The sequence below is a fragment of the Tachyglossus aculeatus genome, chromosome 10, assembly GCF_015852505.1.
Source record: "Tachyglossus aculeatus isolate mTacAcu1 chromosome 10, mTacAcu1.pri, whole genome shotgun sequence".
Classification (NCBI taxonomy): Eukaryota; Metazoa; Chordata; class Mammalia; order Monotremata; family Tachyglossidae; genus Tachyglossus; species Tachyglossus aculeatus.
Genome location: NC_052075.1, coordinates 55,290,763 through 55,313,410, shown reverse-complemented (window position 1 = coordinate 55,313,410; position 22,648 = coordinate 55,290,763). Strand labels below are relative to the sequence as shown.

At 51.6% G+C, this 22,648-nt stretch overlaps 2 protein-coding genes across 2 annotated transcripts in view; one reads left to right on the top strand and one right to left on the bottom strand.

Annotated features, from left to right (window-relative positions):
* The window catches only part of FAM186A (family with sequence similarity 186 member A), a 34,234-nt gene extending 29,032 nt beyond the window's left edge, over nucleotides 1-5,202 (bottom strand). The window contains exon 1 of the mRNA XM_038752935.1: nucleotides 5,012-5,202. Coding sequence (XP_038608863.1) covers nucleotides 5,012-5,197 — 186 coding nt within the window. The 5' untranslated portion in view covers nucleotides 5,198-5,202. The remainder of the gene's footprint in view (nucleotides 1-5,011) is intronic.
* A 5,176-nt stretch (nucleotides 5,203-10,378) lies between these two features.
* Nucleotides 10,379-22,648, top strand: part of LARP4 (La ribonucleoprotein 4) — a 59,400-nt gene continuing 47,130 nt past the window's right edge. The window contains exon 1 of the mRNA XM_038752952.1: nucleotides 10,379-10,512. Within this exon, the coding sequence (XP_038608880.1) occupies nucleotides 10,495-10,512 (18 nt within the window). The 5' untranslated portion in view covers nucleotides 10,379-10,494. The remainder of the gene's footprint in view (nucleotides 10,513-22,648) is intronic.

Sequence of the window (22,648 nt, the reverse complement as noted above, 5' to 3'; positions counted from 1 at the left end):
TTTGTTAAGCGCTTACTATGGGCGAAGCACTGTTCTCATCCCTGGGGTAGATACAAGATAATCAGATTGGACACAGTCCCTGTCCCACATGGGGCTCCCAGTCTTCATCCCCATTTTGCAGATGAGGGGACTGAGGCCCAGAGAAGTGAAGTGGCTTGCCCACGGTCACACAGCAGATAATAATAATAATAATAATAATAATAACAACGGCATTTATTAAGCGCTTACTATGTGCAAAGCACTGTACTAAGCGCTGGGGAGATTACAAGGAGAACAGGTTGTCCCACCGGGGGGCTCACAGTCTTAATCCCCATTTTACAGATGAGGGAACTGAGGCCCAGAGAAGTGAAGTGACTTGCCCAAAGTCACACAGCTGATAATTGGCAGAGCCGGGATTCGAACCCCTGACCCCTGACTCCAAAGCCCGGGCTCTTTCCACTGAGCCACGCTGCTTCTCTAGATAAGTGTTTGTACATATTTATTACGCTATTTATTTATTTATTTTACTTGTACATATTTATTCTATTTATTTTATTTGGTTTATTTGTTTCGTTTTGTTGTCTGTCTCCCGCTTCTAGACCGTGAGCCCACTGTTGGGTAGGGACCGTCTCTAGATGTTGCAAACTTGGACTTCCCAAGCGCTTAGCACAGTGCTCTGCATACAGTAAGCGCTCAATAAATACAATTGAACGAATGATTGAATGAAGTGGCAGAGGCGGAATTGGAACCCGGGTCCTTCCGACCCCTAGGCCTGGGCTCTTCCCACCAGGCTGCACTGCTTCTTCCTTGCTCCCAAGTCTCTCCCGTCCCCTCTCGGATCAGTGTGGGGTCCGGAGCCACTTCCCAGCGCCGGGGACTCGGTGGCAGTGGGGTCCGGTGTGTGACCGCTTGTCCGCTGGATGACCTTGGGCTGGTCATTTTACTTTTCAGGGTCTCAGTTACCCTATCTGTAAAATGGGGATTAGTCAATCAATCAATCAATCGTATTTATTGAGCGCTTACTGTGTGCAGAGCACTGTACTAAGCGCTTGGGAAGTACAAGTCGGCAACACATAGAGACGGTCCCTACCCAACAGCGGGCTCACAGTCTAGAAGGGGGAGACAGAGAACAAAACCAAACATATTAACAAAATAAAATAAATAGAATAGATATGTACAAGTAAGAGATTAAGATTGTGAGCCCCATGTGGGACGGGGATTGTGTCTGAAATGATTGCCTTGTATCTACATTTGGGACAGTGCTTGGCACATAGTAAGCGCTTAAAAAATACCACAATTATTGTTATTTGCTGGGGCAGACATTCTGGCCGGCTTGAGGGTGGAATTATAATTATTGTATCTGGTAAGTGTTTACTACGTGACGAGCATATTTATTACTCTATTTATTTGTTTATTTATTTTACTTGTACATATCTATCCTATTTATTTTATTTTGTTAGTATGTTTGGTTTTGTTCTCTGTCTCCCCCTTTTAGACTGGGAGCCCACTGTTGGGTGGGGACTGTCTCTATATGTTGCCAATTTGTACTTCCCAAGCGCTTAGTACAGTGCTCTGCACATAGTAAGCGCTCAATAAATACGATTGATGATGATGATGATGAGCACCGTTCTAAGCACAAGCTAACCGAGGTGGCACAATCTTTGTCCCACACAGGATTTACGCTCTAAGGAAGAGGGAGAAGAGGTATTGAATCGCATTTCACTTTTGAGGAAACTGAGGCCCAGAGAATCAATCAATCGTATTTATTGAGCGCTTACTGTGTGCAGAGCACTGGACTAAGCGCTTGGGAAGTACAAGTTGGCAACATGTAGAGACAGTCCCTACCCAACAGCGGGCTCACAGTCTAAAAGGGGGAGACAGAGAACAAAACCAAACACACTAATAAAATAAAATAAATAGAATAGATAGGTACAAGTAAAATAAATAAATAGATAGATAGATGATAGATAGATAGATAGATGATAGATAGATAGGAGCAGCGTGGCTCAGTGGAGAAGAGCCCGGGCTTTGGAGTCAGAGGTCATGGGTTCTAATCCCAGCTCCGCCACCTGTCTGCTGTGTGACCTTGGGCAAGTCGCTTCACTTCTCTGAGCCTCAGTTCCCTCATCTGTAAAATGGGGATTAAGACTGTCAGCCCCACGTGGGACAACCTGATCTCCTTGTAACCTTCCCAGCGCTTAGAACAGTGCTTTGCACATAGTAAGCACTTAATAAATGCCATTATAATTATTATTATTATTAGGGCACGGGACGTTGCGACTCCCAGCGACCGACAAGGTGATCAGGTTGTCCCACGTGGGGCTCACAGTCTTCATCCCCATTTGACAGATGAGGGAACTGAGGCCCAGAGAAGTGAAGTGACGGGCCCAAAGTCACTCAGCAGGCAAGTAACAGAACTGGAATTGGAATCCAAGAATCCAGGTGAGAAGCAGCTTCGCCTTGTGGGCCTAGAAATCAGAAGGACCTGTATTCTAATCCCAATTCCACCCCTTGTCTGCTGTGTGACCTTGGGCAAGTCATTTCAATTCTCCATGCTTCAGTTACTTCATCTGTAAAATGGAGAGTAAGACTGTGAGCTCCAAGCGGGACAGGGACTGTGACCAACCTGATTTCCTCGGGTCTATCCCGGCGCTTAGTACCATGCCTGGAACATAATAAGCTTTTAACAAATCTATTGAGAGGCAGCGTGGCTCAGTGGAAAGAGCCCGGGCTTGGGAGTCAGAGGTCATGGGTTCTAATCCCGGCTCCGCCTCTTGTCAGCTGGGTGACTTGGGGCAAGACGCTTCACTTCTCTGGGCCTCAGTTCCCTCATCTGTCAAATGGGGATGAAGACTGTGAGCCCCACGTGGGACAACCTGATGACCTTGTTTCCCCCCAGAGCTTAGAACAGTGCTTTGCACAGAGTTAGCGCTTAAGAAATGTAGTCATTATTATTATTATTAAAAAAAAGTCCTCTGATCACCAAGTCGAGGCTCCGGCATAATGCAGTGGAGGTGATTTTAGTCCACTGTTTTGCACACAGTAGGCGCTCAATAATTAGGGAACAGTGCTTTGCACATAGTAAGCGCTTAACAAATGCCATTATTATTATTATTATTATTATTATTAGGGGAAGTAACATTCATTCATTCATTCAATCGTATTTATTGAGCGCTTACTGTGTGCAGAGCACCATACTAAGCGCTTGGGACGTCCAAGTTGGCAACATATAGAGACGGTCCCTGCCCAACAACAGGCTCACATGGCATAGTGGATACAGCACAGGCCTGGGTGTCAGAAGGACCTGGGTTCTAATTCCGGCTCCGCCACCTGTCTGCCGTGTGGCCTTGGGCAAGTCACTTCACTTCTCTGGGCCTCAGTTTCCTCCTCTGCAAAACGGGGATGAAGCCTGTGAGCCCCACAGTGGGCTCTTACCATGTGTATTACTCTATTTATTTAGTTTATATTACTCTTTATTTATTTGTACATTTATTTTATTTTGTTAATATGTTTGGTTTTGTTCTCTGCCTCCCCCTTCCAGACTGTGAGCCCGCTGTTGGGTAGCGACCGTCTCTAGATGTTGCCGACTTGTACTTCCCAAGCGCTTAGTACAGTGCTCTGCCCACAATAAATATGATTGAATGAATGAATGAATGAATGAACGCCGGGGTGGCTCCCAAGGAGATCCGGGTTGGACGCACACCTTGTCCCGCAGAGGGCTCTTACCATGTGTAGTACTCTATTTATTTATTTATTTTATATTACTCTTTATTTTATTTTGTTAATATGTTTTGTTTTGTTGTCTGTCTCCCCCTTCTAGACTGTGAGCCCACTGTTGGGTAGGGACCGTCTCTAGATGTTGCCGACTTGTACTTCCCAAGTGCTCAGTCCAGTGCTCGGCACACAGTAAGCGCTCAATAAATATGATTGATTGATTGATTAGGTTGGATTGATTACTCTATTTATTTATTTATTTATTTATTTTACTTGTACATATCTATTCTATTTATTTTATTTTGTTAGTATGTTTGGTTTTGTTCTCTGTCTCCCCCTTTTAGACTGTGAGCCCACTGTTGGGTAGGGACCGTCTCTAGATGTTGCCAGCTTGTACTTCCCAAGCCCTTAGTCCAGTGCTCTGCACACAGTAAGCGCTCAATAAATACAATTGATTGATTGATTAGGTTGGATTGATTACTCTATTTATTTATTTTACTTGTACATATCTATTCTATTTATTTTATTTTGTTAGCATGTTTGGTTTTGTTCTCTGTCTCCCCCTTTTAGACTGTGAGCCCACTGTTGGGTAGGGACTGTCTCTATGTGATGCCAATTTGTACTTCCCAAGCGCTTAGTCCAGTGCTCTGCACACAGTAAGTGCTCAATAAATACGATTGATTGATTGATTAGGTTGGATTGATTACTCTATTTATTTTACTTGTACATATCTATTCTATTTATTTTATTTTGTTAGTATGTTTGGTTTTGTTCTCTGTCTCCCCCTTTTAGACTGTGAGCCCACTGTTGGGTAGGGACCGTCTCTAGATGTTGCCAGCTTGTACTTCCCAAGCCCTTAGTCCAGTGCTCTGCACACAGTAAGCGCTCAATAAATACGATTGATTGATTGATTAGGTTGGATTGATTACTCTATTTATTTATTTTACTTGTACATATCTATTCTATTTATTTTATTTTGTTAGTACGTTTGGTTTTGTTCTCTGTCTCCCCCTTTTAGACTGTGAGCCCACTGTTGGGTAGGGACCGTCTCTAGATGTTGCCGACGTACTTCCCAAGCGCTCAGTCCAGTGCTCTGCACACAGTAAGCGCTCAATAAATACAATTGAATGAATGAATGAATGACAGGAACCGTGTCCTACCCGATTTGCTGAGCACCCTGCCTGGCACGTAGTAAGCTCTTAACCAATATTGCAGTTTTTCTTCTTCTTCTGAATGCCTTCGACTGGTTCTTCCGATTGGCCGCTTTGGAACCCGGTACCCCCGGTGTGGCCGGCCCGTCCCGTCCCCCCGGGCTCACCTCTTTGACCCGGGTCAGCTGGGCGGTCTCGATTCGACCGAGCACGGCCTTGACCGCGGACGACAGCTCCAGCTTCTGCCCGGTGCCGCCCTGGAGATCGAATTTGGGCCTCTGCATGGTGGCCTCGGGGCAGGTCCTCAGCTCGTCGCTCTCCGACCCGCTGGCGAACGGCTTTCTGGTGGCCATGCCGACAAGTTGGGGTGGCGAGGGGCGGTGGACCGGCCTAGGCCCAAGAGCCCGTCTCTCCCGCTCCTTCTGTGGCAGAATTCCGGTTCTCCTCACGAACCTTCTTCCTCACTGTGACCTCATCATCTTCCTGAAGCTCTCTCCCGTCAGCATCTCTCTTTTCTTTCTAAACGGTATTTGTTCAAAACTCACAACATGCCGGGCACTAGCGCCGGCGTAGATACAAGGTAATCAGGTTGGACCACAGCCCCACATGGGGCTCGCCCCCATTTTATAGACGACGTAGCTGAGGCACAGAGAAGTGACTTGCCCAAGGTCGTACATCATCATCATCAATCGTATTTATTGAGCGCTTACTGGGTGCAGGGCGCCGGACTAAGCGCTTGGGAAGTACAAGTTGGCAACATATAGAGACAGTCCCCACCCAACAGTGGGCTCACAGTCTAAAAGGGGGAGAGAAGTGGCGGAGACAGGATTCGAACCCGTGACCTTCCGACTCCCAGGCCCGGGCTGTAGCCACTAATAATAATAATGGAATTTATTAAGCGCTTACTATGTGCAAAGCGCTGTTCTAAGCGCTGGGGAGAGAAGCAGCGTGGCTCAGTGGAAAGAGCCCGGGATTTGGAGTCAGAGGTCATGGGTTCAAATCCCGGCTCCGCCAATTGTCAGCTGTGTGACTTTGGGCAAGTCACTTCACTTCTCTGGGCCCCAGTTACCTCATCTGTAAAATGGGGATTAAGACTGTGAGCCCCCCGTGGGACAACCTCATCACCTTGTATCCTCCCCAGTGCTTAGAACAGGGCTTTGCACATAGTAAGCGCTTAATAAATGCCATTATTAGTATTAGTTGTCCCCTGGGGGGCTCACAATCTTAATCCCCATTTTACAGGTGAGGGAACTGAGGCCCAGAGAAGTGAAGTGACTTGCCCAAAGTCACGCAGCTGACCACTGATGGAGCTGGGATTTGAACCCATGACCTCTGCCTCCAAAGCCCGGGCTCTTTTCACTGAGTCACGCTGCTTCTCTAAGGTAATCAGGTTGGACAGAGTCCCACATGGGGCTCGCGGTCTCAACCCCCATTTTATAGATGACATAACTGAGGCACAGAGAAGTGACTTGCCCAAGGTCATACATCAGAGAAGTGGCAGAGACGGGATTAGAACCCATGACCTTCTGACTCCCAGGCCCGGGCTGTAGCCACTAATAATAATAATGGAATTTATTAAGCGCTTACTATGTGCAAAGCACTGTTCTAAGCGCTGGGGAGGTTACAGGGTGATCAGGTTGTCCCCTGGGGGGCTCACAGTCTTAATCCCCATTTTACAGATGAGGGAACTGAGGCACAGAGAAGTGAAGTGACTTGCCCAAAGTCACACAGCTGACAATTGGTGGAGGTGGAATTAGAACCCATGACCTCTGACTCCAAAGCCCGGGCTCTTTCCACTGAGCCACGTTGCTTCTCTCCCAAGCGCTTGGTACAGTGCTCTGCACATAGTAAGTGCTCAATAAATAGAGAAGCAGCGTGGCTCAGTGGAAAGAGCCCGGGCTTTGGAGTCAGAGGTCGTGGGTTCAAATCCCAGCTCCGCCAATTGTCAGCTGTGTGACTTTGGGCAAGTCACTTCACTTCTCTGGGCCTCAGTTCCCTCATCTGTAAAATGGGGAATAAGACTGTGAGCCCCCCGTGGGACAACCTCATCACCTTGTAACCTCCCCAGATGAGGATGATGATGATGGTATTTGTTAAGCGCTTACTATGTGCAAAGCACTGTTGTAAGCGCTGGGGAGGTTACAAGGTGATCAGGGTGTCCCACGGGGGGCTCACAGTCTTAACCCCCATTTTACAGATGAGGGAACTGAGGCCCAGAGAAGTTAAGTGACTTGCCCAGAGTCACCCAGCTGACAATTGGCGGAGCTTAGAACAGTGCTTTGCACATAGTAAGCACTTAATAAATGCCATTATTATTATTATATGTGCCTCAGTGACCTCATCTGTAAAATGGGGATGAAGACTGTGAGCCCCCCGTGGGACAACCTGATCACCTTGTAACCTCCCCAGCGCTTACTACGGTGCTTTGCACATAGTAAGCACTTAATAAATGCCATTATTATTATTATCTGTGCCTCAGTGACCTTATCTGGAAAATGGGGGTGAAGACTGTGAGCCCCATTTGGTACAACCTGATCACCTTGTAACCTCCCCAGTGCTTAGAACAGGGCTTGGCACATAGCAAGCGCTTAACCAGTACCAACATTATTATTATTAGAAGCAGCGTGGCTCAGTGGAAAGAGCCCGGGCTTTGGAGTCAGAGGTCATGGGTTCGAATCCCGGCTCCACCACATGTCTGCTGTGTGACCTTGGGCAAGTCACTTAACTTCTCTGAGCCTCAGTTCTCTCATCTGTAAAATGGGGATGAAGACTGTGAGCCCCCCCGTGGGACAACCTGATCACCTTGTATCCCCCCAGCCCTTAGAACAGTGCTTTGCTCATAGTAAGCGATTAACAAATACCAACATTATTATTATTGAGAAGCAGTGTGGCTCAGTGGAAAGAGCCCGGGCTTGAGAGTCAGAGGTCATGGGTTTGAATCCCGACTCCACTACATGTCTGCTGTGTGACCTTGGGCAAGTCACTCCACATCTCTGGGCCTCAGTTACCTCATCTGAAAAATGAGGATTAAAAACTGTAAGCCCCCCGTGGGACAACCTGATCACCTTGTAACCTCCCCAGTGCTTAGAACAGTGCTTCGCGCATAGTAAGCGCTTAACAAAATGCCATTATTATTATTATCTGCGCCTCAGTGACCTCATCTGGAAAATGGGGATGAAGACTGTGAGCCCCCCGTGCGACAACCTCATCACCTTGTAACCTCCCCAGCGCTTGGAACAGTGCTTTGCACATAGTAAGTGCTTAATAAATGCCATCATCATTATTATTATCTGTGCCTCAGTGACCTCATCTGTCAAATGGGGATGAAGACTGTGAGCCCCCCCGTGGGACACCCTGATCACCTTGTAACTTCCCCAGAGCTTAGAACAGTGCTTGGCACATAGAAAGCGCTTAGTAAATGCCATTAGAACAGTGCTTTGCACATAGTAAGCGCTTAATAAATGCCATTATTATTATTATCTGTTCCTCAGTGACCTCATCTGTAAAATGGGGATGAAGACTGTGAGCCCCCCCCGTGGGACAACCTGATCACCTTGTAATCTCCCCAGCGCTTAGAACAGTGCTTGGCACACAGAAAGCGCTTAGTAAATGCCATTAGAACAGTGCTTTACAGATAGTAAGCACTTAATAAATGCTATTATTATTATTATCTGTGCCTCAGTGACCTCATCCGTCAAATGGGGATGAAGACTGTGAGGCCCCCCGTGGGACAACCTGATCACCTTGTAACCTCCCCAGCGCTTAGAACAGTGCTTGGCACATAGAAAGCGCTTAGTAAATGCTATTAGAACAGTGCTTTGCACATAGTAAGCTCTTAATAAATGCCATTATTATTATTATCTGTGCCTCAGTGACCTCATCTGGAAAATGGGGATGAAGACTGTTAGCCCCCCCGTGGGACAACCCGATCACCTTGTAACCTCCCCAGCGCTTAGAACAGTGCTTTGCACATAGTAAGCGCTTAATAAATCATGATCATCAATCGTATTTATTGAGCGCTTACTATGTGCAGAGCACTGTACTAAGCGCTTGGGAAGTACAAGTTGGTAACACATAGAGACGGTCCCTACCCAACAGCGGGCTCACAGTCTAAAACGGGGAGACAGAGAACAAAACCAAACATACTAACAAAATAAAATAAATAGAATAGATATGCACAAGTAAAATAAATAAATAAATAGAGTAATAAATCTCTATCATCATCATCAATCGTATATATTGAGCGCTTACTATGTGCAGAGCACTGTACTAAGCGCTTGGGAAGTACAAATTGGCAACATCTAGAGACAGTCCCTACCCACCAGTGGGCTCACAGTCTAAAAGGGGGAGACAGAGAACAAAACCAAACACACTAGCAAAATAAAATAAATAGAATAGATATGCACAAGTAAAATAAATACACAAATAAATAGAGTAATAAATCTCTATCATCATCATCATCATCAATCGTATTTATTGAGCGCTTACTATGTGCAGAGCACTGTACTAAGCGCTTGGGAAGTACAAATTGGCAACACATAGAGACAGTCCCTACCCAACAGCGGGCTCACAGTCTAAAAGGGGGAGACAGAGAACAAAACCAAACATACTAACAAAATAAAATAAATAGAATAGATATGTACAAGTAAAATAAATAAATAAATAAATAGAGTAATAAATATGTACAAACATATAAACAGGTGCTGTGGCAAAGGGAAGGAGGTAAGATGGGGGGATGGAGAGGGGGACGAGGGGGAGAGGAATCAATCAATCGTATTTATTGAGTGCTTATTGTGTGCAGAGCACTGTACTAAGCGCTTGGGAAGTACAAATTGGCAACATATAGAGACGGTCCCTACCCAACGGCGGGCTCACAGTCTAAAAGGGGGAGACAGAGAACAGAACCAAACATACTAACAAAATAAAATAAATAGAATAGATATGCACAAGTAAAATAAAGAAATAAATAGAGTAATAAATATGTACAACCATATATACATATCTACAGGTGCTGTGGGGAAGGGAAGGAGGTAAGATGGGGGGATGGAGAGGGGGACGAGGGGGAGAGGAAGGAAGGGGCTCAGTCTGGGAAGGCCTCCTGGAGGAGGTGAGCTCTCAGCAGGGCCTTGAAGGGAGGAAGAGAAATAATAAATAATAATAAATGCCATCATTATGATGATGATGATGATGATTGGGTAGCCCTCGCGCCCTACTCTAAGACGTCCAACGGTCAGTTCCGCGGCCCCATTCTAATGATCGTGTAGCCCTCCCCCCCCCAGGGCGTCGAATGGTCTGTTCCGCCGCGCGCGCGGCCCCTCCCCTCGGACGTCGAATGGGCCGTTCCGCCGGGCGAGCGCGCAGCGTCGCCCCCCCCCCGCCCCACGCTCGGCGCGCGTGCGCGCGCTCCCCCTCCGCGCAGGCGCAGCCGGCCCCCTCCCCGTGACCCGGAAGCGCCTGTCGGCGCGACCCGGAAGCGCTGGTCCCCTCAGCGCGGGAGGTGGGGAAGGGGGCCGGGCCTGCGAGCGGCCTCGGCGGGAGGAGGCGGGGCCGCGGGCCGGGAACCAGCGGCGAGGTGTCCTTCGCGCGGCGGGGCCACCACGACGACCACGACGACGAGGACGACGACGAGGAGGGGGAGGAGGAGGAGGAGATGCTTCTGTTCGTGGAGGTAAGCGTGAAGGACGACGACGGCCGGCCGGCCGGCCGGGCCTCCCGCCCTCCTCAGCCGCCGCCTCAGCCGCCTCAGCCGCCGCCATGTGACTTTCCAGGCCTCACGGGGCGCGGGGCCTGACACAGCAGCCGCGGGGCCCTGCCTCGGCGCGCAGCGTGAGGCGCAGTGTGCGCGCCCCGCCCGGAGGGGGGGCCCCCCCCCATTGGCCACCCCCCCCTTTTGTGCCCCTTTGGGGGGCTCTGGAAACTTCCACGGCGACCGGGCCCCTCCTTGACCCCCTCCCCCTCCCCCCCTCAGGAGCCGGCGCTGTGAGGGACGCCCCTGCGCGCGCCCAGGCGCACTCATTCAGTCAGTCGGAGGTGTGGAGCACTGTGCTAAGCGCTCGGGAGAGGACATTCATTCATTAATTCATTCATTCAGTCGTATTTGTGGAGCGCGCACTGTGCGCGGAGCACTGCGCTAAGCGCTCGGGGGAGGGCGTTTATTCTACTGTATTTGTGGAGCGCGGAGCGCTGGGCTAAGCGCTCGGGAGAGGACATTCGTTCATTCATTCATTCATTCAGTCGTAGTTGTGGAGCGCGCACCGTGCGCGGAGCACTGGGCTAAGCGCTCGGGAGAGGGCATTCGTTCGCCCCGCACTGACCCCCTACCCCCCATCAGGAGCTGGGGACTGTAAGGGACGCCCCTGGTCGCCCAAGTGCATTCATTCATTCAGTCGTAGTTGTGGAGCGCGCACTGTGCGCGGAGCACTGGGCTAAGCGCTCGGGAGAGGACATTCATTCATTCGGTCGTAGTTGTGGAGCGCGCACTGTGCGCGGAGCACTGGGCTAAGCGCTCGGGAGAGGACATTCATTCATTCGGTCGTAGTTGTGGAGCGCGCACCGTGCGCGGAGCACTGGGCTAAGCGCTCGGGAGAGGGCATTCGTTCGCCCCGCACTGACCCCCACCCCCCCCCAACCAGGAGCTGGGGACTGTAAGGAACGCCCCTGGTCGCCCAAGCGCATTCATTCATTCAGTCGTAGTTGTGGAGCGCGCACTGTGCTAAGCGCTCGGGAGAAGACATTTATTCAGCCGTATTTGTGGAGCGCGGAGCACTGGGCTAAGCGCTCGGGAGAGGACATTTATTCAACCGTATTTGCGGAGCGCTGGGCGAAGCGCTCGGGAGAGGACATTCATTCATTCATTCAGTCGTAGTTGTGGAGCGCGCACTGTGCGCGGAGCACTGGGCTAAGCGCTCGGGAGAGGACATTCATTCATTCATTCAGTCGTAGTTGTGGAGCGCGCACTGTGCGCGGAGCACTGGGCTAAGCGCTCGGGAGAGGACATTCATTCATTCATTCAGTCGTAGTTGTGGAGCGCGCACTGTGCGCGGAGCACTGGGCTAAGCGCTCGGGAGAGGGCATTCGTTCGCCCCGCACTGACCCCCCCCCCCCCCCCGAACTGGGGACTGTAAGGGACGCCCTTGCTCGCCCAAGCGCATTCGTTCATTCAGTCGTAGTTGTGGAGCGCGCACTGTGCTAAGCGCTCGGGAGAGGGCATTTATTCAGCCGTATTTGTGGAGCGCGGAGCACTGGGGCTAAGCGCTCGGGAGAGGGCATTCATTCATTCATTCAGTCGTAGTTGTGGAGCGCGCACTGCGCTAAGCGCTCGGGAGAAGACATTTACTCAGCCGTATTTGTGGAGCGCGGAGCACTGGGCTAGGCGCTCGGGAGAGGACATTCATTCATTCATTCAGTCGTATTTGTGGAGCGTGGAGCACTGGGCTAAGCGCTCGGGAGAAGACATTTATTCAGCCGTATTTGTGGAGCGCGGAGCACTGGGCCAAGCGCTCGGGAGAGGGCATTCGTTCGCCCCGCACTGACCCCCCACCCCCCATCAGGAGCTGGGGACTGTAAGGGACGCCCCTGGTCGCCCAAGTGCATTCGTTCATTCAGTCGTAGTTGTGGAGCGCGCACTGTGCTAAGCGCTCGGGAGAGGACATTTCTTCAGCCGTGTTTGTGGAGCGCGGAGCGCTGGGCGAAGCGCTCGGGAGAGGACATTCGTTCGCCCTGCACTGACCCCGACTCTCCTCCCCCCCCCCGGAGCTTGGGACTGTAAGGGACGCCCCTGGTCGCCCAAGTGCATTCGTTCATTCAGTCGTAGTTGTGGAGCGCGCACTGTGTTAAGCGCTCGGGAGAGGGCATTTATTCAACCGCGTTTGTGGAGCGCGGAGCGCTGGGCGAAGCGCTCGGGAGAGGACATTCATTCATTCATTTAGTCGTAGTTGTGGAGCGCGCGCCATGCGCGGAGCACTGTGCTAAGCGCTCGGGAGAGGGCATTCATTCATTAATTCATTCATTCAGTCGTATTTGTGGAGCGCGCACCGTGCGCGGAGCACTGGGCTAAGCGCTCGGGAGAGGACATTCGTTCGCGCCGCACTGACCCCGATTCCCCCTCCCCCACCCCCCACCAGAAGCTTGGGACTGTAAGGGACGCCCCTGGTTGCCCAGATGCATTCATTCATTCACTCAGTCGTAGTTGTGGAGCGCGCACTGTGCGCGGAGCACTGGGCTTAGCGCTCGGGGGAGGGCGTTTATTCAACTGTATTTGTGGAGCGCGGAGCGCTGGGCTAAGCGCTCGAGAGAGGGCATTCATTCGGTCGTAGTTGTGGAGCGCGCATCGTGCGCGGAGCACTGGGCTAAGCGCTCGGGAGAGGACATTCGTTCATTCATTCATTCAGTCGTATTTGTGGAGCGCGCACCGTGCGCGGAGCACTGGGCTAAGCGCTCGGGAGAGGGCATTCGTTCGCGCCGCACTGACCCCCACACCCCATCAGGAGCTGGGGACTGTAAGGGACGCCCTTGCTCTCCCAAGTGCATTCATTCATTCATTCAGTCGTAGTTGTGGAGCGCGCACTGTGCTAAGCGCTCGGCAGAAGACATTTATTCAGCCGTATTTGTGGAGCGCGGAGCACTGGGATAAGCGCTCGGGAGAGGGCATTCGTTCATTCAGTCTTAGTTGTGGAGCGCGCACTGTGCTAAGCGCTCGGGAGAAGACATTCATTGTCGTAGTTGTGGAGCGCGCACTGTGCACGGAGCACTGGGCTAAGCGCTCGGGAGAGGGCATTCGTTCGCCCCGCACTGACCCCCCCCTCCCCCCCACCCCCCACCAGGAGCTGGGGACTGTAAGGGACGCCCCTGGTCGCCCAGGCGCATTCAGTCGTAGTTGTGGAGCGCGCACTGTGCGCGGAGCACTGTGCTAAGCGCTCGAGAGAGGACATTTATTCAACCATTTGCGGAGCGCGAAGCGCTCGGGAGAGGACATTCATTCATTCAGTCGTAGTTGTGGAGCGCGCGCGCCGTGCGCGGAGCACTGGGCTAAGCACTCGGGAGAGGGCATTCGTTCATTCAACCGTATTTGTGGAGCGCGCATTGTGCGCGGAGCACTGGGCTAAGCGCTCGGAAGAGGACATCTATTCATTCAGTCGTAGTTGTGGAGCACGCACTGCGCAGAGCACTGGGCGAAGCGTTCGGGAGAGGACATTCATTCGATCGTATTTATGGTGCCCTCACTGTGCACGGAGCACTGGGCTAAGCGCTCGGGAGAGGACATTTATTCATTCATTCAGTCGTAGTTGTGGAGCGCGCACTGTGCGCGGAGCACTGGACTAAGGGCTCGGGAGAGGGCATTCATTCACGCCGCACTGACCCCGACTCCCCCACCAGGAGCTTGGGACTGTAAGGGACGCCCCTGGTCGCCCAGGCGCATTCAGTCGTAGGTGTGGAGCGCGCACTGTGCGCGGAGCACTGGGCTAAGCGCTCGGAAGAGGACATTTATTCAACCGTATTTGTGGAGCGCGGAGCGCTGGGCTAAGCGCTCGGGAGAGGACTTTCATTCATTCATTCAGTCGTAGTTGTGGAGCATGCACTGTGCGCGGAGCACTGGGCTAAGCGCTTGGGAGAGGCATTCATTCATTCGATCGTATTTATGAGCCCTCACTGTGCGCGGAGCACTAGACTGAGCGCCCAGGAGAGAGCATTCATTCATTCAATCATATTTGTGGAGTGCGCACTGTGCGCGGAGCACTGGACTAAGCACTCGGGAGAGGACATTCATTCATTCGATCGTATTTATGGAGCGCGGAGCACTGGGCTAAGCGCTCGGGAGAGGACATTCATTCATTCATTCAGCCGTATTTGTGGAGTGCGCACTGTGCATGGAGCACTGGGCTAAGCGCTTGGGAGAGGACATTCATTCATCCAACGATATTTGTGGAGCACGCACTGTGCGCGGAGCACTGGGCTAAGTGCTTGGGAGAGGACATTCATTCATCCAACCGTATTTGTGGAGCACGCACTGTGCGCGGAGCACTGGGCTAAGCGCTCAGGAGTGGACATTCATTCGCACTGCACTGACCCCGACTCCCCCACAGGAGCCTGGGACTGTAAGGGACGCCCCTGCTTGCCCAGATGCATTCATTCATTCAGTCGTAGGTGTGGAGCGCTCACTGGGCGCGGAGCACTGGTCTAAGCGCTCAGGAGAGGACATTCATTCATTTATTCAACCGTATTTGTGGAGCGCGCACTGCACGGAGCACTGGGATAAGCACTTGGGAGAGGACATTCATTCATTCAATCATATTTATGGAGCGCGCACTGTGCACGGAGCACTGGGATAAGCGCTTGGGAGAGGACATTCATTTGCGCTGCACTGACCCCGACTCCCCCCCCCCCCCCCCCCCCCCCCCCCCCCCCCCCCCCGTCAGGAGCCTGGGACTGTAAGGGATGCCCCTGCTTGCCCAAGTGCATTCATTCATTCAGTCGTAGGTGTGAAGTGCGCACTGTGCGTGGAGCACTGGGCTAAGCGTTCTGGAGAGGGCATTCATTCGTTTGATCGTATTTATGGAGTGCTCACTGCGCTGAGCACTGGGCTAAGCACTCGGGAGAGGACATTCATTCATTCAGCCGTATTTGTGGAGCGCGCACCGTGCGCGGATCACTGGGCTTAGCGCTCGGGAGAGGACGGATCGAAAACTTGGAGAGACGGTCCCTGCCCAACAGTGAGCTCCCATCGAGAATTTATTCGTATATTCAGTCGTATTTATGGAGCGCTCACTGCACAGAGCACTGGGCTAAGCACTCGGGAGAGAACATTCATTCATTCGATCGTATTTATGGAGCACGCACTGTGCTCTGGAGAGGACATTTATTCAATCGTATTTATGGAGCACACATTGTGGGCAGAGCACTGGGCTAAGCGCTCGGGAGAGGCCGGATCTACAACTTGGAGAGACGGTCCCTGCCCAACAGCAGGCCCCCATCGAGAATTCATTCATTCATTTAGTCGTATTTGTGGAGCGCTCACTGTGCGCAGAGCACTGGACCAAGAGTTCGGGAGAGGACATTCATTCATTCAGCCGTATTTATGGAGTGCTCACTTGTGTGCAGAGCAACGGGCTCCCGATCTAGAATTCATTCATTCATCCATTCAGTCGTACTGATTGAGCGTTTATTGTGTGCAGAGCGCTGTACTAAGCGCTCGGGAGAGGACAAATCGGCAACTTGGAGAGACGGTCCCTGCCCAACAACCAGCTCCCTGTCTAATATTCATTCATTCATTCAGTCGTATTGATTTGAGCACTTACTGTGTGCAGAGCACTGGACTAAGTGCTCGGGAGAGGACAAATAGACATCTTGGAAAGACGGTCTCTGCCCAACAATGGGCTCCCGGTCTAGAATTAATTAACTAATTAATTCATTCATTCATTCAGTCGTATTTATGGAGCGCTCACTGTGTGCAGAGCACTGAACCAAGCGCTCGGGAGAGGACAAATCAACAACATGGAGAGACGGCCCCTGCCCAACAACGGGTTTCCGATCTAGAATTCATTCAGTCGTATTGATTGGTCATGGGTTCAAATCCCAGCTCTGCCGCTTGTCAGCGGTGTGACTTTGGGCAAGTCACTTCACTTCTCCAGGCCTCCGTGACCTCATCTGGAAAATGAGGATGAAGACTGTGAGCCCCCCGTGGGACAACCTGATCACCTTGTATCTCCTCCCAGCGCTTAGAACAGTGCTTTGCACAGAGTAAGCGCTTAATAAATGCCATGATTATTATTATTATTGAGCGCTTACTGTGTGCAGAGCACTGGACTAAATGCTCGGGAGAGGACAAATGGGCAACAGAGAGAGATGGTCCCTCCCCAACAACGGGCTCCTGGTCTCGAATGGCGCCCCTTCCCCCTGCGGGACCACCCTGGGGTCCCCCGAGCCGTCCAATCGGCAGAGTCGCGACTTCATATATTCATTCATTCAATCGTATTTATTGAGCGCTCACTGTGTGCAGAGCACTGGACTAAGCGCTTGGGAAAGTACAAATCCGGGCAGGCCCAGACGGATTCATTCAGGTGTATTTATTGAGCGCTTACTGTGTGCAGAGCACTCCACATTGCACCTAGAGAATTGAGACTTTGGGGTGTGTGAATGTGGAGCCGCGTGGCTCAGTGTCAATAGCCCGGGCTTGGGAGCCAGAGGTCGTGGGTTCTAATCCCGACCCCGCCACTTGTCAGCTGGGTGACTTCGGGCCAGTCGCTTCACTTCTCTGGGCCTCAGTTACCTCATCTGGAAGAAGGGGATGAAGACGGTGAGCCCCACGTGGGACAACCTGATCACCTTGTATTCATTCAGTCATATTTATTGAGCGCTCACTGTGTGCAGAGCACTGTACTAAGCGCTTGGGAAGTCCAAGTTGGCAACATCTAGAGACGGTCCCTACCCAACAGCGGGCTCACAGTCTAGAAGGGGGAGACAGACAACAAAACAAGACATAGTAACAAAATAAAATAAATAGAATAGTAAATATGTACAAGTAAAATAGAGTAATAAATCTGTACAAACATATATACAGGTGCTGTGGGGAGGGGAAGGATGAGGAGGGGGATTCATTCAATCATATTTATTGAGCGCTTACTGTGTGCAGAGCACTGTATGCCCCCCCCCAGTGCTTGGAACAGTGCTTGGCACATAGTAAGCGCTTAACAATGCCATCATTGTTATCATGTGGGGAGTGGGGGGGTGAGGGTCCTCCCTAGTTTTCAGGGCTGAATCCCCACGACCACCCAGTATATAGTACGTGGATGTCCTTCGCCCTCCCCCCACCCCCATCTCTCCCAACTGTTTAGCGTATTTCAACGTTTTCCCGACCCACAGAGGTCTTCCGTTGACTCTCCTAGCAACGTTTTTATCTAAACCCGAATGAGAAAAAAGTTGGACGGGGTGGGGAACTCTGAACTTTAAAGCCCCGGGCAAAATCAGTCCACCAGGGGTATTTATTGAGCGCTTTATGGCGTGCCGAGCACTGAGCTAAGCACTAGGGAGAGGACAGTAATAATAATAATAATGATGATGGCATCTATTAAGCACTTACTATGTGCAAAGCACTGTTCTGATCGCTGGGGAGATTACAATAATAATAATAATAATGATGGCATTTATTAAGCGCTTACTACGTGCAAAGTACTGTTCTAAGCGCTGGGGAGTTTACAAGGTGATCAGGTTGTCCCACATGGGGCTCACAGTCTTCATCCCCATTTTACAGATGAGGTAACTGAGGCCCAGAGAAGTGAAGTGACTTGCCCAAAGTCACACAGCCGAAAAGTGGCGGAGCCGGGATTTGAACCGATGACCTCTGACTCCAAAGCCCGGGCTCTTTCCACTGAGCCACGCTGCTTCCTGATTACAAGGTGATCAGGTTGTCCCAAGGGGGGCTCACAGTCTTCATCCCCATTTTACAGATGAGGGAACTGAGGCCCAGAGAAGTGAAGTGACTTGCCCGAAGTCACACAGCTGACAATTGGCGGAGCCGGAATTTGAACCCACGACCTCTGACTCCAGAGCCAGGGCTCTTTCCACTAAGCCACGCTGCTTCTCAATAGAGCGGAGTTGGTTGATCCCTGCCCAGCAGAAGTGGATTTCACAAGTTTTCTCCATAGTTGGCGTCAGGCAAGATTTAGGATTTTTGGTAAAACTTGAATGGGAGCGGGGGTCTAGCCGTCGTCTCTAGGGCCTGCTTTGCCCAATTAACCAGTTTGCCCCACTTGATCGATTTCTATGAAAAGATTCTAAGTTGAATCGGGACACTTTGGGCATTCACTTCTAATTGGCCTGCAAAGTTAAAAAAAAACACTAAACCGGGTGGCCCCGCGTTTCTTTATTTTATTTATTCCTTTCCCAGCCGTTCTGTTTGGTCTTCTTTAATGTCGTTCGGTGTCGTCGCCTGTCATTTACCCAAAGAACTACTAGTTATTTTGAAATTTCGATATTTATGCCTGACCTATTTTTTTTTTCCTGCCGAATAAAAGCAAGAATGTGAACTTTGGTCATTGGACAAAAATTCACATTTTTTTTCAGGCTTCCAGGCCCCAAGGTTGCCCCCTGAAGGGGGGCACCGTTTGGTTCACTGGAGAAACTTTGACAAAGTTCACCATTTTGCCCAGTGATGTAGGCTTGCCAGGTGGAACCCTGAAAATGGCTCTGCTGAACGTTTAATGAGCAGTTGTTGCTTTAAATTAGTTGTAAATTCATCAGGCGAGTAACTCACATTTATAATATACTAATTTTGGTATTTGTTAAGCGCTTACTATGTGCCAGGCACTCCACTATGCAGCGTGGCTCAGTAGGAAAGAGCCCGGGCTTTGGAGTCAGAGGTCATGGGTTCAAATCCCGGTTCTGCCAATTGTCAGCTGTGTGAGTTTGGGCAAGTCACTTCACTTCTCTGTGCCTGTTACCTCATCTGTAAAATGGGGATTAAGACTGAACCCCACGAGGGATAACCTGATCACCTTGTAACCTCCCCAGCGCTTAGAACAGTGCTTTGCACATAGTAAGTGTTTAATAAATGCCGTCATTATTATTATTATATTATTACTAAGTGCTAAGTGAATACAAGCATATCGGGTTGGATGCAGTCCCTGTCCCACGCGGGGTCACAGTCTCAATCCCCATTTTCCAGGTGAGGGAATTGAGGCCCAGAGGAGTGAATTGATTTGCCCAAGGTCACAGAGCAGACAAGCAGCAGAGCCCAGGTTACACCAGGGTAAGCCCATGACCTTCTCACTCCCGGGCCCAGGCCCTATCCACTTACTCCATGTAGAATTCCAGGGCACCGCATTTCAGGAATCGTCCAGAACAAATCCCAGGGTGCGTGGTAATTTCGAAAATGGCTGTTATTGTAGAGGGCCTGCAGATCCTGCAGGCAATATCCAAGGCGAGGAGAACCAGGGAGCCTGAGGAGACTTTGTGGGATTGAAAAGCCACAGACAGAGCCACGGACCTCATTGTCGCTCCAACCCCCAAATCCCCCCCCCCCCCCCGGTTATCAGAGCTGCTAAAGAGGAGCAAAAATGACCTTTTTCAGTTAGTTGCCTTCCCTATTCACCCTCCCGAGGAGGTGCTAAAGAGGAGGGAAGCTGGCCAGAAAGCAGGAGAAAATGACAAGGAATCGCGAAGGGCAGGATAACCCAGTTGTACATTGATTTTTTTTTTAAACATGTGCTTCCCTTGTGGCCAGGGAACGTGCCACTTCTCGACTCTGGATGCACTCAGTACAGTGCACGGTACCAAGTGGGTACTTCCCAAGTGCTTAGAACAGTGCTCTGCACACAGCACTCAATAAATACGATTGAATGAATGAATGAAAGTGGGTGCTCAGTACTAGTACTGCTTAGGTCCCCATAATCACTGTGGTATTCAAGTGCTCATTATGTGCCCAGCATGGTACTGAGCGATGGGGTAGATACAGGATAGTCCGGTCCCTCATGGGGTGCACTGTCTTAGTAGGAGGGAGAGCAGGTTTTGATTCCCCACTTTGCAGACGAGGGCACTGAGGCTTAGAGAAGCGAAGTGACTTAATAATAATAGCATTTGTTAAGCGCTTACTATGTGCAGAGCACTGTTCTAGGCACTGGGGGGGATACAAGGTGATCAGGTTGGGTCTGTGATCACGGGGTCACAGTCTCAATCCCCATTTTCCGGTGAGGGAATTGAGGCCCAGAGACTGTGACCCCACTGTTGGGTAGGGACTGTCTCTATATGTTGCCAAATTGTACTTCCCAAGAGCTTAGTACAGTGCTCTGCACATAGTAAGCGCTCAATAAATACGATTGATGATGATCAGGTTGTCCCACATGGGGCTCAAAGTCTTAATCCCCATTTTGCAGATGAGGTCATTGAGGCCCAGAGAAGTGAAGTGACTTCCCAGTCCCCCAGCTCCCAGGGGTGGAGCGGGTGTCGCCCAGGTCAGGACGCCGGGCTCCCTGGACAGGTGAACTAGGAGGCGAGTGGGGAACCGGGATTAGAACCCACACCCTCTGACTTCCAAGCCCGGGCCCTTTCCATTGAGCCCCGCTGCTTCCCTGCCCAAAGTCACAAGGAGGTAGAGGCGGAATTGGAACCCAGGTCCTCCGACACCCAAGCCAGGGCTCTTTGCACTAAGCCACACCGCTTCTCGGGTCCTCCGCAGGAAACTTGGCAAAACGACCAGGGTTCGGCCCTCTTGACTTGGGTATTTTATTCTCGTGCTTTCTTGGGAAGTTTAACCCCAGGAGGTAACCCGAGTAGATGGGTGGCTGACGTCCTCCCGGGGCCGGGAGTTCTAATCTTGGCTCTTCCACTGCTGCTGTGTGACCTCCCAGGAAAGGATTTAACCTCTCTGAGCACTGAAAGTCACGGCGATTGTAGCCCCGAAGCCATCTTAATACGGTAATGAGATTCGAGTGTTTAAAAGAGACCGCACCTCGTCCTTCCAGGTGTTGACAGGCAGGCTTGCGGGACGCTTTTCGCGTATTTTAAACACGCCTCCGACTCGGGCTTCCGGGTTATTCCTGGCCTCGGCTCTTTTCCTCTCCCCTTCCTTCCTCCCCCAGCCTCTTCTCAGAGACGCGAGTGTCCGTCAGAGACGCGAGTGTCCATCAGAGACGCGAGTGTCCGTCAGAGACCGTTGCTGGTAGTTGCGTTTAAGCGTTCAGGTTCCCGGAAGGCATGTGGGCCGGCCGGGAGACGGTTGGTTAACTGCCCGGAGTCACTGGCCACCAAGGACCACACCAAGATTTCTCCTTGAATTGTGATGAATCACCAAGCGCTAACAGCAGCAGCCTTTGGCTCCGCCACAGGCCCAGGTCCGACCGGCCGAATGGGAGTGACCGGGGACCCAAGAGACCGTGACATGGGGAAAAATGGCCTCCCTTAAAGGCCGCCCCTTGCTGAAGCCAACTCGGCTCCGAGCCGGTCGGTCAGGCTTCCTGCTGGGCCCCACAGGCTCCTGCCTCTGCAGTCCGAGGAGGCCAAGGAGGGCCCCCCGGCAGGGAGCGATTTAGAGGTGTCCACCCGCAAGAGGAGGACAGGACTGAAGGAGGAAGTCGGGGCGAGGCAGGGGTGGGGTGGGATTCGCCCAGGTCAGGACGCCGGGCTCCCTGGGCAGCTGAACCGGGGGTCGAGTCGAGCCTGCCGGAAGCTTGGAAGAGTCAGAGATCGCTTCCTTTGACGCTCCCTGGCGCTCAGTACAGTGTTCCGTGTCCTGGAAGGGCTCGGTAAGTACCTTCGATCGATTAAGGCATATCGGCATATCATGACACTTGCCCACCCCCACGGGAGAGAGCTTCCTCCGGCCTCCCCAAGCTCGTCCTTGCCAAGGGCAGGGCCGGGACCCGACTGAGAGGAGCAGACCGATCCCAGGGATAATAATAATAATAATAATGATGGCATTTGTTAAGCGCTTACTATGTGCAAAGCACTGTTCTAAGCACGGGGGTGGGGGGGGAATACAAGGTGATCAGGTTGTCCACATGGGGCTCACAGTTTTAATCCGTTTTCCAGATGAGGTAACTGAGGCCCAGAGAAGTTAAGTGACTTGCCCAAAGTCACACAGCTGACAGGTGGCGGAGCCGGGACTAGAACCCATGACCTCTGGCTCCCAAGCCCGTGCTCTGTCCACTGAGCCATGCTTTTTCACGGATGATGGGGACAGAGCGTGGTTTGGACCGTGCGGCGTGTGCTGGACTCCTAGGGAGGGCCGTGAGCCGCTGGGTTTTAGGACAGGCGTGCGCTGGATTGGAGGGGGGCCGGGGGCGAGGGCGAGCGGGCCGCCTTTCGATCCAGAT